The sequence below is a fragment of the Scleropages formosus genome, chromosome 11 (assembly GCF_900964775.1).
Source record: "Scleropages formosus chromosome 11, fSclFor1.1, whole genome shotgun sequence".
Classification (NCBI taxonomy): domain Eukaryota; kingdom Metazoa; phylum Chordata; class Actinopteri; order Osteoglossiformes; family Osteoglossidae; genus Scleropages; species Scleropages formosus.
In genome coordinates this window covers 18499310-18521750 of record NC_041816.1, presented here as the reverse complement: position 1 = coordinate 18521750, position 22441 = coordinate 18499310, and the positions used below count along the sequence as shown (strand labels likewise).

At 39.3% G+C, this 22441-nt stretch overlaps 1 protein-coding gene across 1 annotated transcript in view; it reads right to left on the bottom strand.

Moving 5' to 3' along the window:
- Nucleotides 1-230: 230 nt before the first annotated feature.
- Nucleotides 231-22441, bottom strand: part of LOC108941178 (protein kinase C-binding protein NELL1-like) — a 137895-nt gene continuing 115684 nt past the window's right edge. The window contains exons 15-20 of the mRNA XM_018763807.2: nt 20668-20763; nt 11226-11366; nt 6170-6363; nt 5304-5480; nt 2867-3091; nt 231-2690 (exon numbers count right to left, since the gene is read on the bottom strand). Coding sequence (XP_018619323.1) covers nt 2640-2690; nt 2867-3091; nt 5304-5480; nt 6170-6363; nt 11226-11366; nt 20668-20763 — 884 coding nt within the window. The 3' untranslated portion in view covers nt 231-2639. The remainder of the gene's footprint in view (nt 2691-2866; nt 3092-5303; nt 5481-6169; nt 6364-11225; nt 11367-20667; nt 20764-22441) is intronic.

The following is a 22441-nucleotide window of genomic DNA, read 5'->3' as shown; positions in this document are numbered from 1 at the left end:
CAACTAGTCCAATGCTATCAGAAAGATCAGCGTGCAATGCAGGCTTCTCCCTACAGGTTTGCCTTTTTTTGGGTGATGTATCTGGAATGGAGTATTTCAGCTCCTGCTAAGCATTAAACATGCAGTTAGAAATGTAAAGCAACCGCAATTTTAAACATGCTACAGTTAAAGTAAACAACTAAAATATTTATTGAATGAAAAATGTACAGATATTTCTATCACAACACTGCCTTTAAGTCAGTTGACACTTGAACGGTCTGGTGAATTTACTTTTGGGGCGGTTACAGTAATGCATGGTCCTGGGCCATTTTATTAAGGACATGCACTGACTGAAGGTATCAGAACATCAGATTTCTTTACATAGAAATAATTCATCAAATTATAGTAAAAGGTTGTGTCTTTCATATTCATTGTAGTACATATTGTTCAAGATACAGTTTTGCGACTGAAAAAAATTAAATACATACAGTTTGATCATACTTTATGGAATCCTGAAATCCAACTTTTGCACAGGGGTAAAGGCTAACGTTCATCATTACCCTTTCTCTTTTCTAGTAGAACTGATGAATTTCCCTGCTCTTTGACCTTAGAAATGACAACATTAATATGCTATCCAGTACTAGGAGTGTTAGACAGTAACACACACACACACACACACACACACACAAATCAATCATTTCTTTAAAATATAGATTTTGCTTTTCCCCACAGTTAGGTAGCTCAGGGCTGACAAATGTATGACATTAGGGTACAATCCTTGTCACGGTGTCATGATGTAGCCTTCAGCTTTACACAGTATTTACATACAAAACAAAGCAAAACAAAAAAAATCCACTAATTTCAGATACACAACATCTGGGGAAAAAAAAAAAAACAACAAAAGTTCAGTATGTTACAGTGACATTTACACAGGAATTCAGAGAAATAAGTAAGCCATTCCATATGGTGTCTGTTTAAAAAAAAAAATCCATTTTGATTTCAATTTACATTTCCACAGATGTTTGCCAATGACAGAATTTTATTAGATAGACCCTAAAAGCCTGAGGCCTGAATCTGTTCTGTCAGTCGAATAGATTGGTTTATGTAAGCAACTTATGCCAAGCGCTGATATGCCACGCAGAGGCTGGAACTACACTGCATTCATGAATACTGCTATACAATATTGAGGAACTCTAAGTAGCATGAGTTTAGAGTGAGGCATTCATATTCAGACATAGTAATTAAGATGCCAAAAATGGACAGCACATGGACAGGGTTTATGCTACATGGAAAGACACAGGACAGACTATAAAGGCTGGACGTAATAATGCTCAGTGCATTTTTAGACAAATGGGTGTGCATCATATGCTTAACTAGAGACGTTTTTTCTTTTTTTTTTCTGACATTCATTGGGAAACGTTACAATTGTGGCAATGCATGGTTTTGAAAGATTTTTTTTCTTGTTTTTTTTCTGGAAGTACTATATGCCTCCCTGGACTATACATCACACACCTATTGTAGCCATCAAATACTGGCTAAATAAATGAATAGCATTTCTGTGACAAAAATATTTCGATATGTCAAGTGATAAACAACAAGTAAAGAAATTCAGTCTATGTAGTTTAACAAACTTTTTTGCTAATAAAAGTTTTTCCTTTTCTAGAGTGATCCATTTGTTTACGGTTCAGAACCACCGATGTCACATTTGTCATGACACTTCTGGAATGGTTCACCTTGGTTCTCAGTCTTAGAACTGATGAACTAAAGGACACTCTCTTGATGAGCAAATCTACAGAGGCCAGAGGCCAAATCCTCACTCCTTTAATAAGCCTCTTTATACACAAACAAGACTGACCCTTTATGAACTGTTGGCATATAAAGTGTAAATCTGCATGCCATATCTTTAATTATACTTTTCTACAGCCTTACCGTCACATTAAAATCAGTCAGGAATATGCAGATGTACTTTGAAAATCAAGGAACCTTGTCTTTCCATAAAATACGTCTTGCATCATGAATTAGCAAAGCACTTGTGAGAAACTTTGTCAGCACATATCAAAGTGCTAATTTTAAGGATGTGCTTACTTTACTCTAAAATCAGGTTAATTGCTGAGTTTTTGAAGAAACGAAACAGATTGAAAAGGGTATTCTCTCGGTGTTAGGCTAATAACCATTTGGAAACGTTATTGCGTGCATGTGGTCCAACACGGTGCAACACCAATACAGAACGGAGCTCTCACAATGACATAGTTGTAAAGTGTTGAAAGTATCACTGCAGAACCACCAGTACTGTCAGGTATAGTCCGAGTGCTCTTTGCTCCGCTTCGATTCCGCTCCTTGGGAAATTTCCAGAAAGGTTAAAATAAATCTTAAAAAAAAAGGTAATACTAGAATAGGTGGTGGTGGGGGCACGGGTTGGCCTCCTCTTGTGATGGACGTGCTCAGTCCATCAGGGCCTCTGCAGCATCTTCCCGGAGCTGCAGCCTGCAGAACAACCAGTTCACTTGGAAGTGAAGCTGCAGTCACGTTCCAGGTGTTGACACTTTGGCTATAAGTCTGGTGTGTAGAAGAACGAAAGTGAAGCTAAACGAAACCACTGGATACTTAAACCAGAGAAGCACTCCAGGCCATGACTAGGAGGGGCTCCCCTGGAGCAGTGTCTAGTTGTTCATGAGGCATTCCAGCTCTACCGAGCAGCAGACGCTCCCATTCTATGAAAGCAGGAAAAAGAAATGTGGCTTCAGTTCTCAAAGGGCACCTGCACTAAGCAGACCATGTGCACGCAGGAGAGGAGCAAGAATAGGTGCTTACACTCTGCAGCTCTCAGTGGAGACATCCACCCCTGGCATTAGAACCTCAGTGACACAAACGGTACCCTCCTGCTCACCTTGCACTTGCATGTGGTACAGGGTGAGCCTGGTACAGCCCACACTGAGCCACTGAGGCGCGTGATGCCAAAGGTGTCCAGGCACGTTTTCCTAATGTCGTAGACGATGTTGTCTGCCAGGCAGGGGTCTGCAACGCAGCGGGGACAGCACTCTCCCTCCATTACTGTGGCGTACTCACAGGACAGAGAGGGGCAGGCCAGTGGCCAGCAGTCCACCTCACCCTCCTGAAACCAGGAAAGACATGAGACAGAAGGACAGAGGCATTAGCCTGGGAGCTCAAAGTAAAACGTGCTCTCAAGACAGGAAGTCCTGTAGAGGAGAGTGAAGCCAAGGAAACGATATTAATCATGCAGTCACCTAGAGGCACTAACAATTAAAAATGCTTTTTCTGACCAAGCACCACATCAGCTCCACATTACCATGCTGTTATTTCACATTTAATTGCAAAGCTGTCAGGGCCACAGGATTCCTTGTCAAATGAGGCAGCCACGCAGATCGCTGAGTGAAAAAGGTCACCGCACTAGCATCAAAGGTCAATTTTTAGTGGCAGCAACTTTAAATTTATATGCAGGCAGAGTAACTGGTTTTATTTTTCACAAACAAACTGGTATCCAGATCGTGCGCTACAGTGTATTCCGCTGCGTTCAAGTACCATTAGAAAATGGATATGTGTAATCTTAAATTAAATCTACATATAGTATATTCCTAGACATTCATGCTGTATTCTATCACAGTTGCAACCTTTAAAAAATAAGAGCGAGCGGAATTTATGAAATAATGCGTTTATGGATGAATGCAAGTACCATCGAGTCAAGTGGCCACTCGTGTGGTTTCCGAGGCAAGGGAGGAACAGAAGTGGTTCGTCAGAGTCTTCTTCTGTACATTTTGGGGGGTGCGCAAAACACAGCGAGAGACGCACGAACTCCACACATCCTAAGCTGAACCCGAATGCCGTGTCCACCAACAGCTCAAGAGCCAGGAGGAACCAGTGATATCCCACAGCACCACCATGTTCCTCATGCATTTTTCAGTGCATGTCATGAGGAAGATTGTAGTTTTACTCTTTTTGCCTAGATACAAAAGTTGTTACTGTCTGTTTGTTTCACGTCTCCGTTGCTGAGCAGACCGAGACCAGGGGACATTTAGGGATGTACTTAGACTAAGGGCTACCTCAGGAAAGTGTTGTTTTGTACATATTAAGATGAGGGACTATTTGGGGAACATATGGTCTTCAAAGTGGTTAAGCTTAACAGATATTTAGAATCCTATTATATGACTCCAAGAATATTACTGAAAGGTCCTGTGGTCCATTGGTAGAATTCAGGAGGAGGTCATTCTGTGGGGAGTGCTTGACCACATGATGGTGAAGCACACTGTGCCAAAAAATGTGTATAGTGTACAAAACAAAAATGTTGTGCAGAATGTTCAAGTCCGTATGGGTGATCTGTGATTATAATTAATGAACTCCAACATCTGCTTATGAATTGATGCACGTGTAAGAGACATGACAGAATACTGTAAGGTTAGAAATAAACTTAAAATGCATAATATTTGTTGTCTGCAAAGAAGGTCTTCAGCAGCTGTTAGCAATGTGCTGGCATAATTCAAGAACAGTGCTTATCTCACCCAAGTGGTTAAAAATGAAGCATTTATTTCATTGACCACTACTGTAGAATCCTACTTCAGAGAACTTTGCATTGCACTGGTGTCTCCCTGCTGCTGCAGGATTACACTATTATTGCTTGGACCAGTGTGTTAATGTTAATTCTTCAAGTTAATTTTTGGCTGTGCAATCATAGTGTTACCTGCAACTGTTCACATAATCTGTGCCAGTATTTCTTGAGCTGTAGGTCAACAAAATTATTAGTCCTTTAATCAGACAGAAATACTCACTTCTGAGCTCCCTCACGATATCATGAAAATCAACGCGCAACAGCAGATAATTAATGAAAATAATACCCATTTAGGGGGTGGTGGTTTTAAGCCAAGGTTTTGGACACTTACCTACTTCCATTTTCTAGCCCATTCTCCCTTCTCTTTACTCCTCACTAATTGCACAGTGGTGAAACACGATTAAAAAGATGCGCGGACCTTATTGAAAGGTGCCAGTGAGCACTTCACAGATCTTGTGCTCTTTGCAGGGCAGTTACACATGCTCCCCTGTATTCTAAGTACAGATCTTTGGATAATAACTTCTCAAGATACATTTGCATAAAGCAAGTTTTCAGGTTTACTATTTTGTCAATGACTTCCTTGTAATGGATTTCATATACTACACACAGGAAAACCAAATACATGCTTCTGCAAGTGAAATCTGTATGCGATTCATAAAATCAAACACAAGCAAAGTTCCAGGCCGTAATTTGGTGACATCTCCCACGTGCACGTTTCTGGCCAAGGACCTGAAAAGAGTGACGCCGAAAAGCTCGTACAGACCAGACATCGGCACTGCTGGCAGCTGTAGATCCACTTGTCCCCACTGTGGAAGATTGTGTGGCCACTCTGGTGCAAGCACTGACTGCTCTGGCGGCTGTCACACTCCGGACAGCACAGTAGGTCCACGGTGGGGTTCTGGCAGTCGCACACAGTCCGTCTGCACGTCACTGTCCCATCCTGCTCACGAGGAGGAGAACAGAGCAGTACAGTTGAGACTGTTATTGGGAAGACTGATGAAAACCATCACTGGTACCAGGCAGATTTCTCCAAGGCTCACAATTTAGTGACAGAGTAGCAAGCACACTGGCGAGGCAACAGAGGACCCATGCTTGTCCAGCATTTAAAGGATGTGTGCATGGTCCAGTGCATCTGGTTTTTATAGTTTATTATTTTTGACAAACCGAATTACTCAAAAGTTATTTGATTCACAGGGATTTTTTTAAGTGAACGTCATTCCAATACCAGTAGGTACCATTGCTGTCAGGTATCTGAAAAAATAATAAAGATATTACCATAACTCTTAAACAATAACAGAATTCAGAAAGAATATGTCAGAAAAAGCATCCTGTGCAATGTGTGACAGTGAGCTTGTGAGGAGGGGGTGCATCCCGCAGGGTGGCACATGAAGGGTTTGACATTCTCGTCACACTGCATTCTGACAGATGCCGGCATAAAGCACCATGGCAGAGCTGGAGTCTAAATGGCAAACTCTACAGAGGCACATGAATGCCTGTGTCTGCCGATGTGAATCCTCAGTCTGAAATGGAGCAGGGCACCTTTGCAAAGCAGAGCATGATGTACATCTGAAACGTGCCGAAAGCTGCGGAACTGTAAATACACACTAGTGAGTGAGGCGAAAGGCCCACCTTGCAGGTGCAGATGGAGCAGCGGTCCTGTTCAAGGGTCCACACTTGGCCATTCTGCTTGAGTTCCCCTTGGTGTAGACAGTCCCCTGTGCAGGCTGGGCTGGAAGTGCACAGGCAGTCAAAGCCTCCTTCTAGGTTCAGACACACTGTGTCATTCCAACAGGTGTGGGTCTGTGTGGCACACTCGTCAACATCTGTAACACACACACGCACACACACGCACACACACACACACACAAGGGAATTATGCTAGACAGTGTATGCGCACTGGTGTTACTTTTCTCCTCAAACATTGTGCTGCAGAAATCATGGCTTATTGGAAGAAACGCTATTTGAGTCATTTTCAGGAAAAAAGCAGACGTATCTTCCTGCTCTTCTCATTGGCTACAGGGCACAGTGGCATGGATACAGTATATGTTTAGAACATCCTTGCATGCAGAGAATTGGTTTTTAAAACGCAGTACAGCTTATGACCACAGTTCAGACATATATGACATACACTAACTTCTCAGTGGGTGGGTTTAAATTGGTTGGGGACTAGTAGATGGCTAAATCAAAAGTGGTCCCAGAAATTTGTAGTCCCCAGCCAGTAGTGAGAGGTACAACCCTTGGTGAACACCATTAAGCACAACCACACAACTTTCTTTTCCTGGACAGCTCAGGTCATCTGTTTGTGTTAATTCATACCTTAAAAGAGCCAGCTGAAACAATACCAGAATCTAGTTGGATAAATCTCCATTAAGTGGTTTGACAACTTACAGCAGGTTGAGGAAGCCTCATCACAAGTGCTGACGTTAATTTTGTATTGAAAAAGTTTAAAAATGCTTCAAGTCATTTATTTTTGGCAGTTCCAGCAGTCTAACTGGACATTAAACTAATAAAGCCTGTAGGCGAAAAATAACATTGTCAATGGGAAAAGAAGCATACCCATAATGTCACTTCTGCATTTTTTACTCTTTTTTTTTTTGGACTCAGCGTGATGTTTAAAGGAAAGCAACAATTATCATTCAGAGAACAGCATGAAAGCAGGGGCTCATCAAACAGAAGTAATTATATATAACTAATTTACTGTTTACCTGTGGTTTACACAAGTACCTGACTACAACCATGGTAGTCAGTGGTATATCTGACTGAAATCAAGATAATTTTCACTGTCACTGATGGGATAAAGGAAGCAACGAAGGATGAGTTCAAGAAAAAAATGCAGTGTCTAATAACGCAGAGAGATAATAGACAACCAGTATAGCAGGAAAAAAAAAATCTCTCTACAGTGCAGTGTAACAATGTTTCCTATGACACCTGGCTCTGTTGACTGAAATGAAAGAATCCAACAGTTCTTATGAGTAAGTTAAAACTGCTGCTGGCATAGGTGTATGACTTCCTATGTTATTGAGAACTGTTGATGTACACCATAACTAAATATGCCTATTTGTAGGTTACTGCATATACTTCACAGCTGTCTACTATGTTACTGTGTTGACAAATTAGTAACTTAAATCAATTTCCTTACGTTCTCAGTTCCGAAAGAGCCAAAGAGCCGAAAGGATTAAACCAGCACTGCCAAAAAATCTTTTCAAGAACTGCTTTACTGTGGTTTCTACATAAATCAATATTGATTAACACAAAAAAAAACTAAAACTAGGATTTAATTTTTCTTTGTACAAGTGAATGCTTTAAGGGAAGAGAGCTATTGACCATGAAAGTGAAAGCAAATGAATTTCTAAACAGCAAAAACTTAAAAAGCATTGTTTTCCTAGCCTTTTACATCCTGTTCAAGTTCAAGTTTCAAGTTTATTGTCATAGGTACAAGTACTGTGTACAAGTATCATGATATTCTTCTTGAATGCTTCTCCTCAGACTATGGACAGGACAGAGACAATACAAATACTGTACAAACAAAACAATGATGACAGTGAGTAATGCTAATAGCAATGACAATAAATAATGGTAACAGTAATAACAATAATACCAGTAGACAGCCAGAGAACTCAGAACCTGAGAACGAGAATGCGAATGCTTAAAGTGACAGTGTAATTTACCAATGTGTTTGGAAGAAGCAGTCCAACTCTAGTTAGTAAAGGTGGCACATTGGTGATTGTTGTGTACTTCTTTAGGTTCTTGACCCACATTACATTGTAACGAAAGTTAACCGTATAAACTACTGAAATGTGACACCAGTGTGGACTCATGTTATTTTACTATTAACTACAGGGACAGCTATAAATTCTGAATGTCTTCAGCAAGATCCAAGATAACAGAAGAAGCAAAGATGACATTCTATATGGCAGCACAATAGCACAGTTTGCATCAAGCACTACAAATGAAATTGTCCAGAAGAGATGCCTGTACAGTTTACCACTGATAAATAGATTTCTGTGCACTTGTCACCTACTATATGGGTCCAGGTGAGAAGTGGGTCCAGGTCCTCTCACAGTAAAATACAATTACTCACACATACTACTACTACACACATTTCTCATGCCCTATGTTCAGTCAGGCAGATGTTAAAAATTATCAGGTATCAAGCAGTTTTGCGGTTCAGAGTATCATATCAGTTCTATCTTATTTTAGCCTTTAAGCAAACAATATGTAAAGGTCATGTAAATCAAATAGTAGATGCAGTACATTGTCATAATGTTTACTTACATTATGGCTATGTAAAATATATGTTATCTGAACAACGGGGACATAAATGTCTACTAAAATTCACCTTATTATGAAATATTGTTTCAAACTGTAGGCCATCTCTGTATCTACTTCCGTTTTCTGCACTGGGCTAAATATTTCCATTTCCAGATCAGTAATACATCAGCACAAATCAGACTAATTGTATGAGATGGATTCAAAACCATCATGGTTTGTTTCAGCTAGGAGGATCATACTTGTACATATATAGTTGTAAAACATGACAATTTAAGTATGGCAAAGCCAAGGCAGTGCTCCTGAAATATATCCTTTCATTGCCACATTTCTTAGGTATATGGTATTTTCTTTGATACCACTGCAGAGCTGTGACATCAGCTTCCTCATCACGCCTAGGAAACATACCCTTCAGAGGCTGGTCATGAAAATCTGAATCATCACTGCCTCCTGTAGCAGAATCTGCAGCTGGACAGAGGGCTAAATCACCACTGACAAATGATCCTTAAAAAGGGAGAGCAGGGGGCTCCTCATGAGTAAAGTCTTTGCTGTGATGCGGAATTGGCTACCTTTATGGCTTGTCTCATGCTGCTCCTATCGATTTCCAAGCCTTTTCAATTGCGCATTCAGATTTCACTCTGGAAGTACATGTTACGCATAGCCTCTCCACCTACAGACCTACTAAATTTAACAATATGGTTCTCTCAAGCTGTCAAAAGACATGGAGTTTTCCATCACAAATTTTTGGAACCGAGGACTGTCCACAATAGAGGGCAGCCTAAAACCAAAGGTTTTTCCAACATAGTTTTCTTGAGTTCACAATAAAACACAGAAAAGTAAATACTGACTAACTGAAGCAGCTGTCCCACAGGATTTATTCTGTAGACAGCCACCTCTACGCTCTCATTATTATACTGTAAACTACTAAGTAGAAGAGTGTCCAATGTATTCTACATGTGCACCTGTTACATAAATCAGAATACTTGTGTTCACAGGAAATTACACTTTTTTTTTTTTTTTTTTTTTTTTTTTAAAAACAAATGCCTCATGATGTTTTCACATTTATGTTGAGGACCAGTGCTGAGAGAGGGTTTGTATTTTAGAATTGTAATTGGACATTAAATTGGCTCTCACCATGTTCAACTCATTCCATGTTCCCACTTGATCAAGCTTTCAGATCAAGTTAACAAGGTTTTTAAAATTTCCTCAGTTATCTTGTGTAATCAATAAATCTTGTTCTGCAGTCCCACTGCACCCACCTTGAATTTAGGAAACACAACAGTAAATGCAAGTTGTATGTGAATGACTTTATCCCATTGTGCCACCTGATATTCTGAGATCCACTGGGTATTACTTTTCTAGCATTCAAAAATCTTATGCTTTGTTTTAACTATCCATTAATGAAACAAATGGCAAGCTCTACTTTAGCCACAGAAGTACTGAAATAGTTTCTAAGCACTTTATTTTTTAAGTCAAGTTCAAGCTTGATTCTGTCAAAGGAATCCTTTAGTTAATTACTAAAAAAGGTACTATGAATAGTCTTAAATGTGACTGATGAATGTGTTTGGGTAGTATTACGTATGGTTTCCTTAAAATTATTCCATCTAATTCCACAACACGTTTCCTTGTTCCACTAAAATAATATTTCATTAATACACACACAGAAAGCCTTTACTGATATTGCTCCTTAGTAACTATTGGCTGATCCCTCTTATTATTGTAATGCCCTGCAAAAGTGCCAGTATACATTATTATTTATCCAGCTACTCATGTGATGAACATTGGCTCATATGCTGAAAAGACACAAAGACACAAACTAACTGCACTTAAGAATCACACGTCTGCATCTAAGTCTCTCTTCCTGCTAATGTAATGAACACATTGTATTTTCTATGAGATTTACGTGCTTTGGAGAAAAGTGTCTGCTAAATGAAGCAATGTAAATGTAATTATGCATGTATCACTGCCAAAAAACAAACATGGGTTAAAAGCTAAATAAAACAACCTACAAAAAGCAAATTAGGTCTAAGCACCCCTGGCCACCTTTTAGCTAGGTTCCCTTATTACATTATGCAATACAACTCACTCAGTTCTGTGGGGACAAATTCCTCATTCAGAACCATGTAGCATGTTACATTTCCTACCCCAAGAAAAGCCTCATTTATGGATAAATTTTGGGATGAACAGTGAGTATAAGCAACCTAAGGACACAGTGTGGGACCCAACTGATAGACTACATTTGATTAGAATGGCACCAAGGAAGAGGCTCCATTAAACTTTTTGGCTGGTTGTCTTTAAATATGTGGTTTCTATCTGGACTCTGTTTTCTCAAAACATGTGCTCTGAGGTTCTCAGGGAGAAGTGTTTTTAAACGGTTGTGAAGGGAGGAGCAGTTAAGATGTTACTTGTCACTCACCAATGCAGGATGCCCCATTGAGCAGATATGACCCGTTGTCTTGGAAGCCACTTCTGCACTCACAGTGGTACCAGCCAGGAAGGTTGACGCAATGGGAGTGATTGTGGCATTGGACCAGGCCTTCAGCACACTCGTCAATGTCTGCCTCACACAGAGAGAAAGAGCTTGCAAACATGATTATGAAACTGCTCTGGATTTTCAGCTGTAGTAACTACTACCACAAGTCCAGTGCACTTTGGCTTCTCGTCAGTGTTGTTTAAAGTTTGGCTTGGGATACTCATGAACTCAGCTTTCACTTACCTTTAGCATATGTGGAGTATTGTACTATAATCCACCCATTGACTTCTCCAGTTGGGCCAATATGTGTAAACACAACACACATCTTTAGTTAGGCCCATCTTTGTCATGTATCGAGAAACACTTCAGAGAAAGCCATAGTTAGGGCTTGGTTTTACTTCCCAGAGGAAAGACTGGGGAAAATACTATGTTGCCAATTCAACGTGGTAAAATGTGTGATTAAAAAAATTCCAAGCATTGTTATCAAACTTTTTCATATACTACTGTCTTTTCTTCGAGGATTTTTTGCACCAATCCATGTCACTGGTGATTAATTTCTCCACAGCTACAATACAGAAATGAGTACTTACTGAATACATACTGTATCATACAGTGATACATACTGACACACACACTGTATCATTAAAATAAAAGGTAAAATGCGACGGACCTAATTTGCCTCTGAACAGTCCGTACACCAAGTGTATAAACCGGTACGTCCTTTCCCAGTATTTTCAACGCAGAAAAAAAGATGTTTTCCTGCACTTTACAAATATGTCAAAATATTTCCACAAACACCCTCCAAACATTTAAAAACAGTTTGAAGAAATAGTAATCAAAACATTAAGATGATAAGATATTAAACATAATCAAAATGGAAATTAACAAAGACAAAATTAGGACAAAAATTTTAGTTTTTTTACTAAACTACAGTACAGTAAGTACATGTAAACATATGAAAGAAATATTTACATATATTCATTTATTACTTTTCTCCAAAACAATGTACATCTCAGAGAACAGTACAAAAGGGCATTATTTCAACAGAAGGAGAGAACTGGATGCGGACATGTGATTTTAGAGGATAGTAAATTTGCCACATAGCACCATAGTACACATTACATGAATAGAAGTGAGTACAAAAGAGTTGAGCTTTGATAGTCTTAAATGTAGAGGTACATGAGCAAAAGAAACATTTAAAAAAAAAATTAAATAAAAGGAAACAAAACTCTCAAAACTTTCATAAAACAACTTGGAAAAAACAATGCGAAAATGAAAAGATGTTATCAGATGTTGTTGAAAAGTCTGTGTCTGACTGGCTCATGACTTCTATATTATTTGGGAAAAGTCTAATACCGGGAGCAGTCCGTCTGTATACACTGAACACAGGTACAACTCTTCTGGGGCCGTTACTCACACACACAAACACACAGTCTGAACCCTCTTGTGCCATACAGGGTCGCAGGGAGCCGGAGCTTAACCCGGCAACACAGGGTGTAAGGCTGGGGGGGGGACACACGCACCCAGGACAGGACACCAGTCTGTTGCAAGGCATCTCAAGTGGGACTCGAACCCAGACCCACTGGAGAGCAGGACCTGGTCAAACCTACTGCACCACTGTGCCACTGAGCCACCCCCCCCGGGGCTGTTATACCAAAAATCTAAACTGGGAGTCCATACACCAGGGTATACCTGTATCTACAGTTGATTAATCCTCAGATTATAAATCCAGAGTAACTTTAGTGTCCTATTACTTTGTTCCTCTCTAAAGCAATAAATGTAATTTCTGAGCTGGACCCTGAAATTATATTTGCAGTCACCTTTGCAGATCAGGATGTCTGCCATTCCCAAGTGTGACCTATCCTAAGTGTGACCTACCCTATTCAACATGCTGACTGCTATTACCAGCTCCCTCATGCATAATGTATCAGGGAGGCCTCTTTCCACACTATGCATTCAGAACTCAGAATGACCTCCCAAACCAGTCCTACTGATAGGTTCCTTTGTCACACCTTGCTTAATTCACCCGAATTTCCATCTCAGCATGCCTCACAAGATTTTATTCTTGTCCTCGAGTCACTCCATCATAAGGAGTCTGACCTACAATTAAAGGCCTCTGGTTAGATCTGATCCCATTTTCTGCAGGATCTGGCTACAAGGATGCAGGTCAAAGAAACAGACTCTTAGATAACATGTATAATGCAGGGATATGTTCCCCCTGCATTCACCTTGCAGTAACTTAATAGAGAAGCAAGGAACGCAGAGGAAGATGCTTGTCAGCAGCAGCAGGGGGCTCGACAGCCCAGGTGAAGTGAGATAGAGGCACTTTCAAAATCGTATCTTCAAAGTCAGCTACACTGCCAGTGTTCGGGACATATCAAAAGCAAGAACATTAACACAACTGTAAAAAGGATTGCTCTATTCTGCTGGAGAGGTGAAGAAAATGTGCATTATCTTCAGCCGCTTTTCTGTGCAGTGTATAAGGAGGATTTAATTTGCTGCCGCAGTGGATGAAAAATAAGACCTCAAACTGAAAACACCCCATACACTGAAACCAACCAGTTTCAACCAGTGCCCACATTTTTCCTACGTTTGACAGGGTCTCTTCCCACACACCAGATATGTGCTGTGCGAGTAAACTGGTGGCTTTAAATTGCCTTTTGAGAGTCACTTTGTGAGCAACTGCATATTGAGGTCCTCCATGATGGGTGGGTGTCCACTTTAAGGTGTACCCTGCCTTACAACGTATGGTTTTCTACAAATGGCTTTGGATCACTGTGACTTTAGGATTAGAGGTTACTGAAAATGGATGGATGCCATTCCTGTCACAAAATGTCAGAAATTTTGTGTGCCTGTCTTCTACTATTAGACCCTGCTGCCAAAAGAAGTCCTAAATTACAAATTCCCTTGCTTTTTAACAATAAATTAACAGTGCTGCGACTTTCAAAACTGCAGATAAACCAACGTAACAGGACCACACATTTCAGTTGCAGCAAAAAACTTAGGAAATACTTCCAAAGTGTACCATTAAAGTGCCATTTAAGAATGACATTTAGCCAGAGTGAACGCAGCTTTAGAATCCACCCATATTTCCCGCTCTTTTTAAAGTATTATCTATCTAATTGGGAGCGCACACTTATAACGAAATTCGTTTCACATAATGTAATGCAAGTTATTTTCTCATCCTCTGGATTGCTAATGGGTGGGTGATCATGTTCTTATGGTTCATTTCTTATCTTTAACACTTCTGAAACACTATTTTTTTTAAAAATTGTTTCTGTGGCAGACAGATGAACAATTGTGAATCTGTATATTTCTGCATCATTTTGTGATCTCAAAATAATCACTAACCTAAAGTAATACACACCATATTGTGACAAGCTGTAGGTACTTCAATTCACAATTTACAATTTAGATTCACCAGTGTTACTTCATGACATTAATAATGGGCCAAAATATACAGTACATGTGCAAAAAATGGATTTACAAAGTAAAGTGAAGCATTTAGGAATGATTTTTGATATGGGGTTTATGTGTAGTTAAGAAGAGAACATTAAACAGTGGAACTACTGAATATGGACAGTAAAATAAAGCTCATAATTAAACATTTAAAGGATTATATGATAACTGTACTCGTTTGTGGGACAAGAGGACGCAAACTCAAACACAGATGACTTCCCACTTTTCCACCAGTTTATACTTAATTTGCTAAGACAGGTACTGTCTTCAACACCTATACCAATACATAAGACTATTTAATTCTTTTCTGTTTAAATGTAAAAATAAATTTTTTTTTTTTAAAAAAAAAATCTTTTTTCCTGTAACTTTCAGAGAAAACATCTGACAAAGAGGAATAAATTAGTTCAAATGGCACAATAACACATTCAACAATTACAACAGAGGCTACTCTCTGTCCATACCCAAAATGTAAAATACAGAGGAATACTTTTTTCTATAACTATAATGCTACAGTGGACTGGTACCACATCCAGGTTGTACGTTTACTAGCTTCTACCCTGTGCTTCCAGGACAGACTCCAGACCATTGTGACCCTGTTTTCACCTCATGTCTTGTATTGGTCAGTCTTCTCTATCCCCTGTGCCTTGTCATACCTCTGTGACAGAATGCTGTCCAAACTAGCGCTCTGCACTGCCACTGTGCCAACCACTATTGCATGCTGGAGTAAGTCTTTAACTTGTTTCTCTGTCTGTAAAAGGCACTGCCATTCAAGCGTTAAGGTAGACTAAGTCAACTAAAGACCAAGTCAACCCAAAGGGAACCGCTTGCCATTCTCAACTGTTGCCGGAATTCCCACAATTCTCTTTTTATGTCCTGGGTCTTCTGTACTCAATTGTCATTGGTGTATCCTGACCTTGCTATCCTCTCTTCCATGCCAAACCTTTGTGCTGCCAACCAAATAACAATGGTTGACATCATCTGCAACGTCTTATCCACATCACGCTTCACTGTTGCCTTAGATGTCTTCATCAAACTAACACCACTTTATCCTCTTATTGGCTTGAGTTCACCTTATCTGCCATCTTTCTCGTACTCCAAAACCTTAGTCTACTCAGAAAATTTTCTCTGGTATTTCTGGGAGATTAGATAAAACGTGTGTGTGTGTGTGTGTGTGTGTGTGTGTGTGTGTGTGTGATTTCAAATGATACTAAATGATACTTACTGCTACCAGTATCTAGCAGTAAGATACTCAGAACAAAATGCAGGAGTCCCCTATCAGTACAGTATAGAGGGCAATATATTGGTAAAACTTTTGACTTACTGATGTACTTTACTGTGAAAAACACTTAAATCTACATTTTTAAGCAGTACATTATGATGATCTGGGTTCTACAAAATTGCCCACTCTTTTCCATTTTCCCTATTTTTAGATGCTCTTAACCTCTTGTCCCATGTTGAACAGCATAACCAATAAGACTCCAGTTTTAGCAGAAAGTACACTATATGGTACCTTTGGGGCTCAATTAAGAACAGCAGAAAATAAATCTGTTTTACTACAGAGTTGAAGGAGAGACAGATGGGCATGTACATGCTGTTCTTCATTTTGTATGCTGATATGCAACCAAGCAGAAAAGGCTACAAATCTTCAAAAACACCATGGGCTAAAGCCAGGGATCCTTGGGGAGAAAACTAATTACAGAGATGATTAGTTAGTCTTTGCTTTACAAGTACCTGTGCAAAAGACAAACTTTTTTAATAAAAATGGATTTATAAAGGTTTTTCGGTCTTTCTTGTACTAGTCTTTTTTTTGCTCCTAGCTCAGTATCTTCCATTCCCTTCCCCATCATGTCTGGACAAAACTTTCCCATTAGAAATTCAGAAATTCACTCAAAAATCTCCAAAATTGGCAAGAATAAATGTGCTAAAATGATATGATTCATATGCTCATTTTCTGGGATTGTATGCAGGACATCACTGGTTGTAAAGTTATTCTCTTTGAGGTTCATTAGGTTACAATGGCATAATCTTTTCCAAGAATGCCTGTGGGGAAACTCTAGTATTCCTCTTTAGATTTCTCTAAGGGAAAACCTCTTAAAATACTCTAAGGTGCCATACCATTCCTTCTTATGCCACCTAGAATTCTGTATCACTGGGTGAGTTTCACCTAGGCTGGTGCCTTAAGTTTGTACCAGTTTCAACTTTTGTGGAAACTAAAATTAATATGTAACTAAAATTAATATGCTCCATGTGGATTTGACATCTATGAATCCAAGCAAAAAACAAATGACAAACCAAAATAAATAAACAAACAAATAAATAAATAGAGATGTTCCTCTAGATAAGGCAGCAATTTTTATACATATTAAATAATTCAAACAGAAAAATGGGGAAAACTGAAGATTTTAAGAAAAGTATTACTAGATTAGAAAGAATAAGACACCCCAACCATGTGGGTCAATGTACAGTTTTATACTTTTCCTTAGTTTCTATGTGAGGACATCGCATGAATAGCCAAAAAGCCATTCAAAATCTGGAATGCGAGGACAGAATTTGTCAACTGGCATTTAGGGCTTATTTAAGTCTGGAATCATTCAATCCTCATATGACTTCATTTTCTTCTTATTATTCTTGTTATTATTTAATAATAATGATAATAAACAGGATTGGCTCACCTACAAAGCATTTATGTCACTTCTCATCTAATTATTAGCTATAACATGGCAAATGGTAGTCTGTCACTTTTACACACTAAAGTTATGACCCTCTCTCTCTCTCTCTCTCTCTCTCTCTCTGAACAGCTTGTCCCATACGGGGTCGCGGGGAGCCAGAGCCTAACCCGGCAACACAGGGCGTAAGGCTTGACTTGAAATGTACTGGGATAATGATTTCCACCCATCAGTGACATTCCTTGGGTTTCACACATCCTAGTGTTTGTAATCAAAACTAAGATGAAAGAACAGCTTACCAACATTGCCTTAAATTTCTAGCTATATCTGGAAGTCAACAGGAACTGGAGCTCAAAAATGCATGATTCAATGAGGAAAAAATACAAAAATGCCCTGACAAGCTCACTTCTCTCAATTTATTTACATTAAGTGTAATTTTAATTTATTTAATTTTAGTGCTGACGATAAAGCCACACCAAAGGGTCCAAAGTTGCGTTCAAAGAAAGCACTGAAGACTGGCTACCCTAAAACTATTTCATGTCTTTATAGTGGTGTATCAGTAAATTACATCACCGTATGACAGCAATCCAGGTTTAACTTCTTACTGTGCAACATTATTCAATGGTAAAGTGAAGGTCAATAGGCTATAAACAAGCTCGACTTCTTGGGATGGGTTAGATGTCTGGGGCGCTGTCCCTCACACCTCTGAGAGCGACACCTACAGTTGGTTTAGCAAGTGCAGGGTGTTGGGGGGTAATCAGGTGAACAGCCTCTGTTAAGCATATTACATCACCTGAAAAGTACTTGGTGTAGCACTTATTATTTCTGAGGGAGATATGAGAATTAGGCAACAAAAAAGGTTTAAAAAAAAAAACCTTTTATGACATTTATTGAAATAATTCACAATTTCAGTTTTGGGATCTTAAAAGACCCCTTACATTGTTACATACAGACATTTCCATTCTGTTTTCTTGTAAGCAAAGGTCTGGCTTACTTATGTGTCCCCTGTAAACTCATTGTCTTTTTCCACAAACTCAAAAATGACTCCTAGTGTACAGACCTGTGAAATTAGAGCCTCAGGTGAAGCCGGTACCCTGTCTGTTCTGCATTCCCACCATATCAACACCCACACACAGACCTCAAGAGCAGAAAATTCAATTAGATATGGAGAGGTTGTTCATTTGCTCTATTTTCATGCACTTAAAAAAATAAAATAATTACAATACAAAAACTTCCTGGTTTTAAGCCACACTGTCTTTGGCTTTCAGCTTAACTTCCTTAAGCAATTCCTTACTGGAGCTGGAGTACAGCATGAGAACAGATAATAAATTAACACAGTCCTTGTGTTGTGTAAATGGGGAACCTTTGCTGCTGAAACTTACATCCTTCAGAATGGAGGCTTTGAGATTTTTGTCAAGTGAAGTTTCCATGACAACTAGGCCCTTTTCAGAAAGTAAGATTATGTGCTAATACTAAAAGCCAAGTCAGACACTTTAAGATGTGGGATCTATCTCACAGATATGTCATTATATTCTTTGCCTGAAGTGGAGCAGTCTGATGGAGTGGCAGTGGGCAGAGATGTTGCTCTGAGGACATTGTTACAACCTGGGCTGTGAGCCAGTGAATTTCAAAGATAAAATTTTAAGCAGTTTGAGAGTTTTACTTGACACATTTGTGAAGGAAAGATCAGCCTTATTTTTTGTTAGCAATCTCCAGTTGTCTCTGCTTCTGTTATATACGTATGTAAATAAATAACATTGTCATACTTGTTTTGTTTATGAAGGACTAAAGGAGGAAGAAAAAAGAACTCTGACAAAGCTTATTGTGATACTCCACGGCTTTAATCTCATTTTCCAGTGAGCAGAGGAATTCCCGTGGAACTGTTTTTCGAAGTTTGGGGAGGGAAATATTAAAGAGAAAAAAACATACAGAACCAAAAAATATTCTCCATCACTATTCTGCTACACAGGTGAACTCATATTTACTATTCTAATAGTTGTGCTCTTTCTCCTCCCTCTTTTAACCTACCTTAGTCTGTTTGCTGATGAACCTCTGCATTTTAAGTGATACCACAAACCACTAACAAAGTCACAATCAGGTTCTTCTGCTGCCTGTAACTTATGTAATATATTTTGAACGAGTAGAGCAGGTATACAGGGGTCAAACATTTCTGTGATACTCTTTAAAGAGATGTTTTTTGTTTTGCATCCAGTGTGATTTAGTTTGTGATCATTTTACAAATTAAGGCAATTAACAAAAAAGTAATGTATGAATTTTAATGTTAAACTCACCTATACAGCCTAAATTTAACGTAAAACTAAAGGAATGGAAAAAAAATTTAACATGTCCTCAGCTGTTAACAGCCATAATGTTAAACTCTGAAACTCTGAAACTCTGAAATGCGATATGAAACTCAAACCCTATGCTTTGTCTCCTTGAAAATGTAGGCTGACCACACCAGGTTCTGATTACACAGATTTCACCTCAGAACAATTCTTCAGCAAACTCATTTTACAGAAACATTCACTTTTCTGCAGGTGGCATCAATGCACTAAACTTTAAAGTTAAAAGTTCAAGGTGTGCTCTTTGAAAAAAACTTGTGACAGCCCGTGAGCGTTAGGGCTTTAGGGTGCAACTTCAGTTCAGAGTGAAAGGGCAACTTGTATTGAAGTTGCACAAACAAACCCCATTTGCTTTTCTCTTTAGCAGATGTGGGTGTAGGTGGTTCTTCGCTGCACTGTGACAGTAGAGCAGGTGACTTTGACCTCATACCTCACATGGAGCCATGACAACACCATAGGGTCCCAGAGGGGCATCAAGCAGACCAGTGAATATGGTGGAACAGCAGGGGCTTGGCAGTTGGGAGATATTCATTAGCACTGCAGGAGAATGACTGTCTCTTGTATTTTTAAAAGAGGAACTGGGGTGTGAGATGAGCAGCCTCACATGAGCCTCCTATTCATCCATCTCAACAGCGATATACTGTACTGTACTGGAGGTTGATTTTCTATACAGTCCTGTTTTGTTAGACTAATAATGTGCCTCTGCATTTTGTATGTATAGATATAAATATAAGTTCAAAAGCAGTCTATGACAACACACAAGCACAGAGGACCAGACCAGAAGGAGCAGGAAAACCCGCAATTCCTCAGTGAGTATGAGCATAACAAAGCTCTCATTCTAAGGTTCTCTATACCAGAGGTGAAGTACCTGAAAAGTACCCAACAAGCATTGCAGCTGTAGATGTTAGGGAGTCTCACCTTTCTCACAGTGCTGTCCCGTAAAGCCAGAGGTACAGAGGCAGGTGTTGGGTGACACACAGGTTCCTCCATTACGGCAGCCCTCCTCACAGAATGCTAGGGATGACAGAGAGGGACAGTTGACAGGTAGCACACTGCACAATTTTCATTGTAGTGGCTCTCAAACCTGAGGACAACTTCAGTTGCATGCTTTGAAAGGCATGTCAGTCTTCTAGTTAAAGGAATATCCATCTGCTACAGAACTCTGGTAACGCCAAGCTGTTATTATCAAGGTCTCCAAGCTCCTCAGCTGTAGCTTGCCGATATTCAGCGAACCCTTGAAAAGCTCGAGCATACATATGAACAAATAGATAAACAGAGTAAGCTGCAGTGGCAAAAGCCATTACTGAATAATTTCACTGGTTCCCCTCTTTGACAAGCTCTATAAGGGCCTAATTAGAAGCCTGACCGCTTCTGCAGTTCTAACATGCACACTTTGAAATTAATTACAGTTACATTAGCTCAATTTATCCATTTCTATAATTATCATTTTATTTCCATCAGTTTAAACCCAGGCTTGTCGCGCTAATGGTATCAATTACCTAAAGCATTCTACATCCAGCTCTGCTGTAGTTAGAGAAAATTACTATATGGTACTCAACCTTAAAGGCTTTGAGGACTAGGCGTAGAATGCAAGTTGAGCAGTCTCGTTCTGTAGAGGCCTCTAAGGAGGAATATGGGAAGCAAGGTATAACGTTCAGAAGGGAGTCCAGTGATTAATCTGGAAAATGTACCATGACTGTTGCAGTTAAGTGCTGACTTTCACCTGTCTCCTCCATTAAAGAATTACATTTACATTTATTCATTTAGGTGATGCTTTTCTCCAAAGCAACTTACAATGTTGAGGAACGTTCAATTATTTACACATTCATACAGCTGGGTAATCTTTACTGGAGCCACTTAAGGTAAGTGCCTTGCTCAAGGGTACTACAGTCAGAGGTGGGAATCAAACCTGCGACAATTTGGGTCCAAAGACAGTAGCTATAACCACTACGCTAAAAGCTGTCCCATTATTAGCTCCATTGCCTTCATGACTGATGTAATGACCAGCAGCAATGTTAATATTTGCATTATTATTTTATGCTCATTTGTTGCAACCCAACTCAAAATCAGACATTTTTCTATGCCACATATGTATAAAATCAGTAACCTCTATTCTCTGCAGTTAACAGGTAAAATCGGGGTTAAAATGTCTAACTCTGTGCTGAGGGATACCATATATTTTAGTGAAAAACATCAAACCACTCACCATGAGGGAACTGCTACTCTCAGTTTTACCCTCAAAAAGCATCAGCTGAATAAATAAATGTAAAAGTAAAAATATATGTTCAATGAGACAGAATTAGTGATTGAGAAGTTAAGAAAACACTAGACATTAAAACCTCCAACAGGAGCTGTAGTGAGTTGCCGTGAAGCTGGATTTAAAATGGTGATGTAGACATGAATGCACATTACGTTGAGGTAATGACCATTTTATTATTAATACTGTCATTAGAAATAATGGGACACCATCAGTACTGTCTAAATGATACGCATTAGGCTTCGCTCATTCCATCATACTTAAAATGTTGGCACTTCAGCAGTTCTGTTGGCAAGGGATGCATATATCTGATGATTTTCAATAGGCCCCTTATCTTTTTCCTACAAGGAACCCTCTTTGGAGCGCACAACCACAGTTCCCATGGTGCACAACTCAGTGTATCAAACAGCACAAAAATTACTGAATAAATTAAGA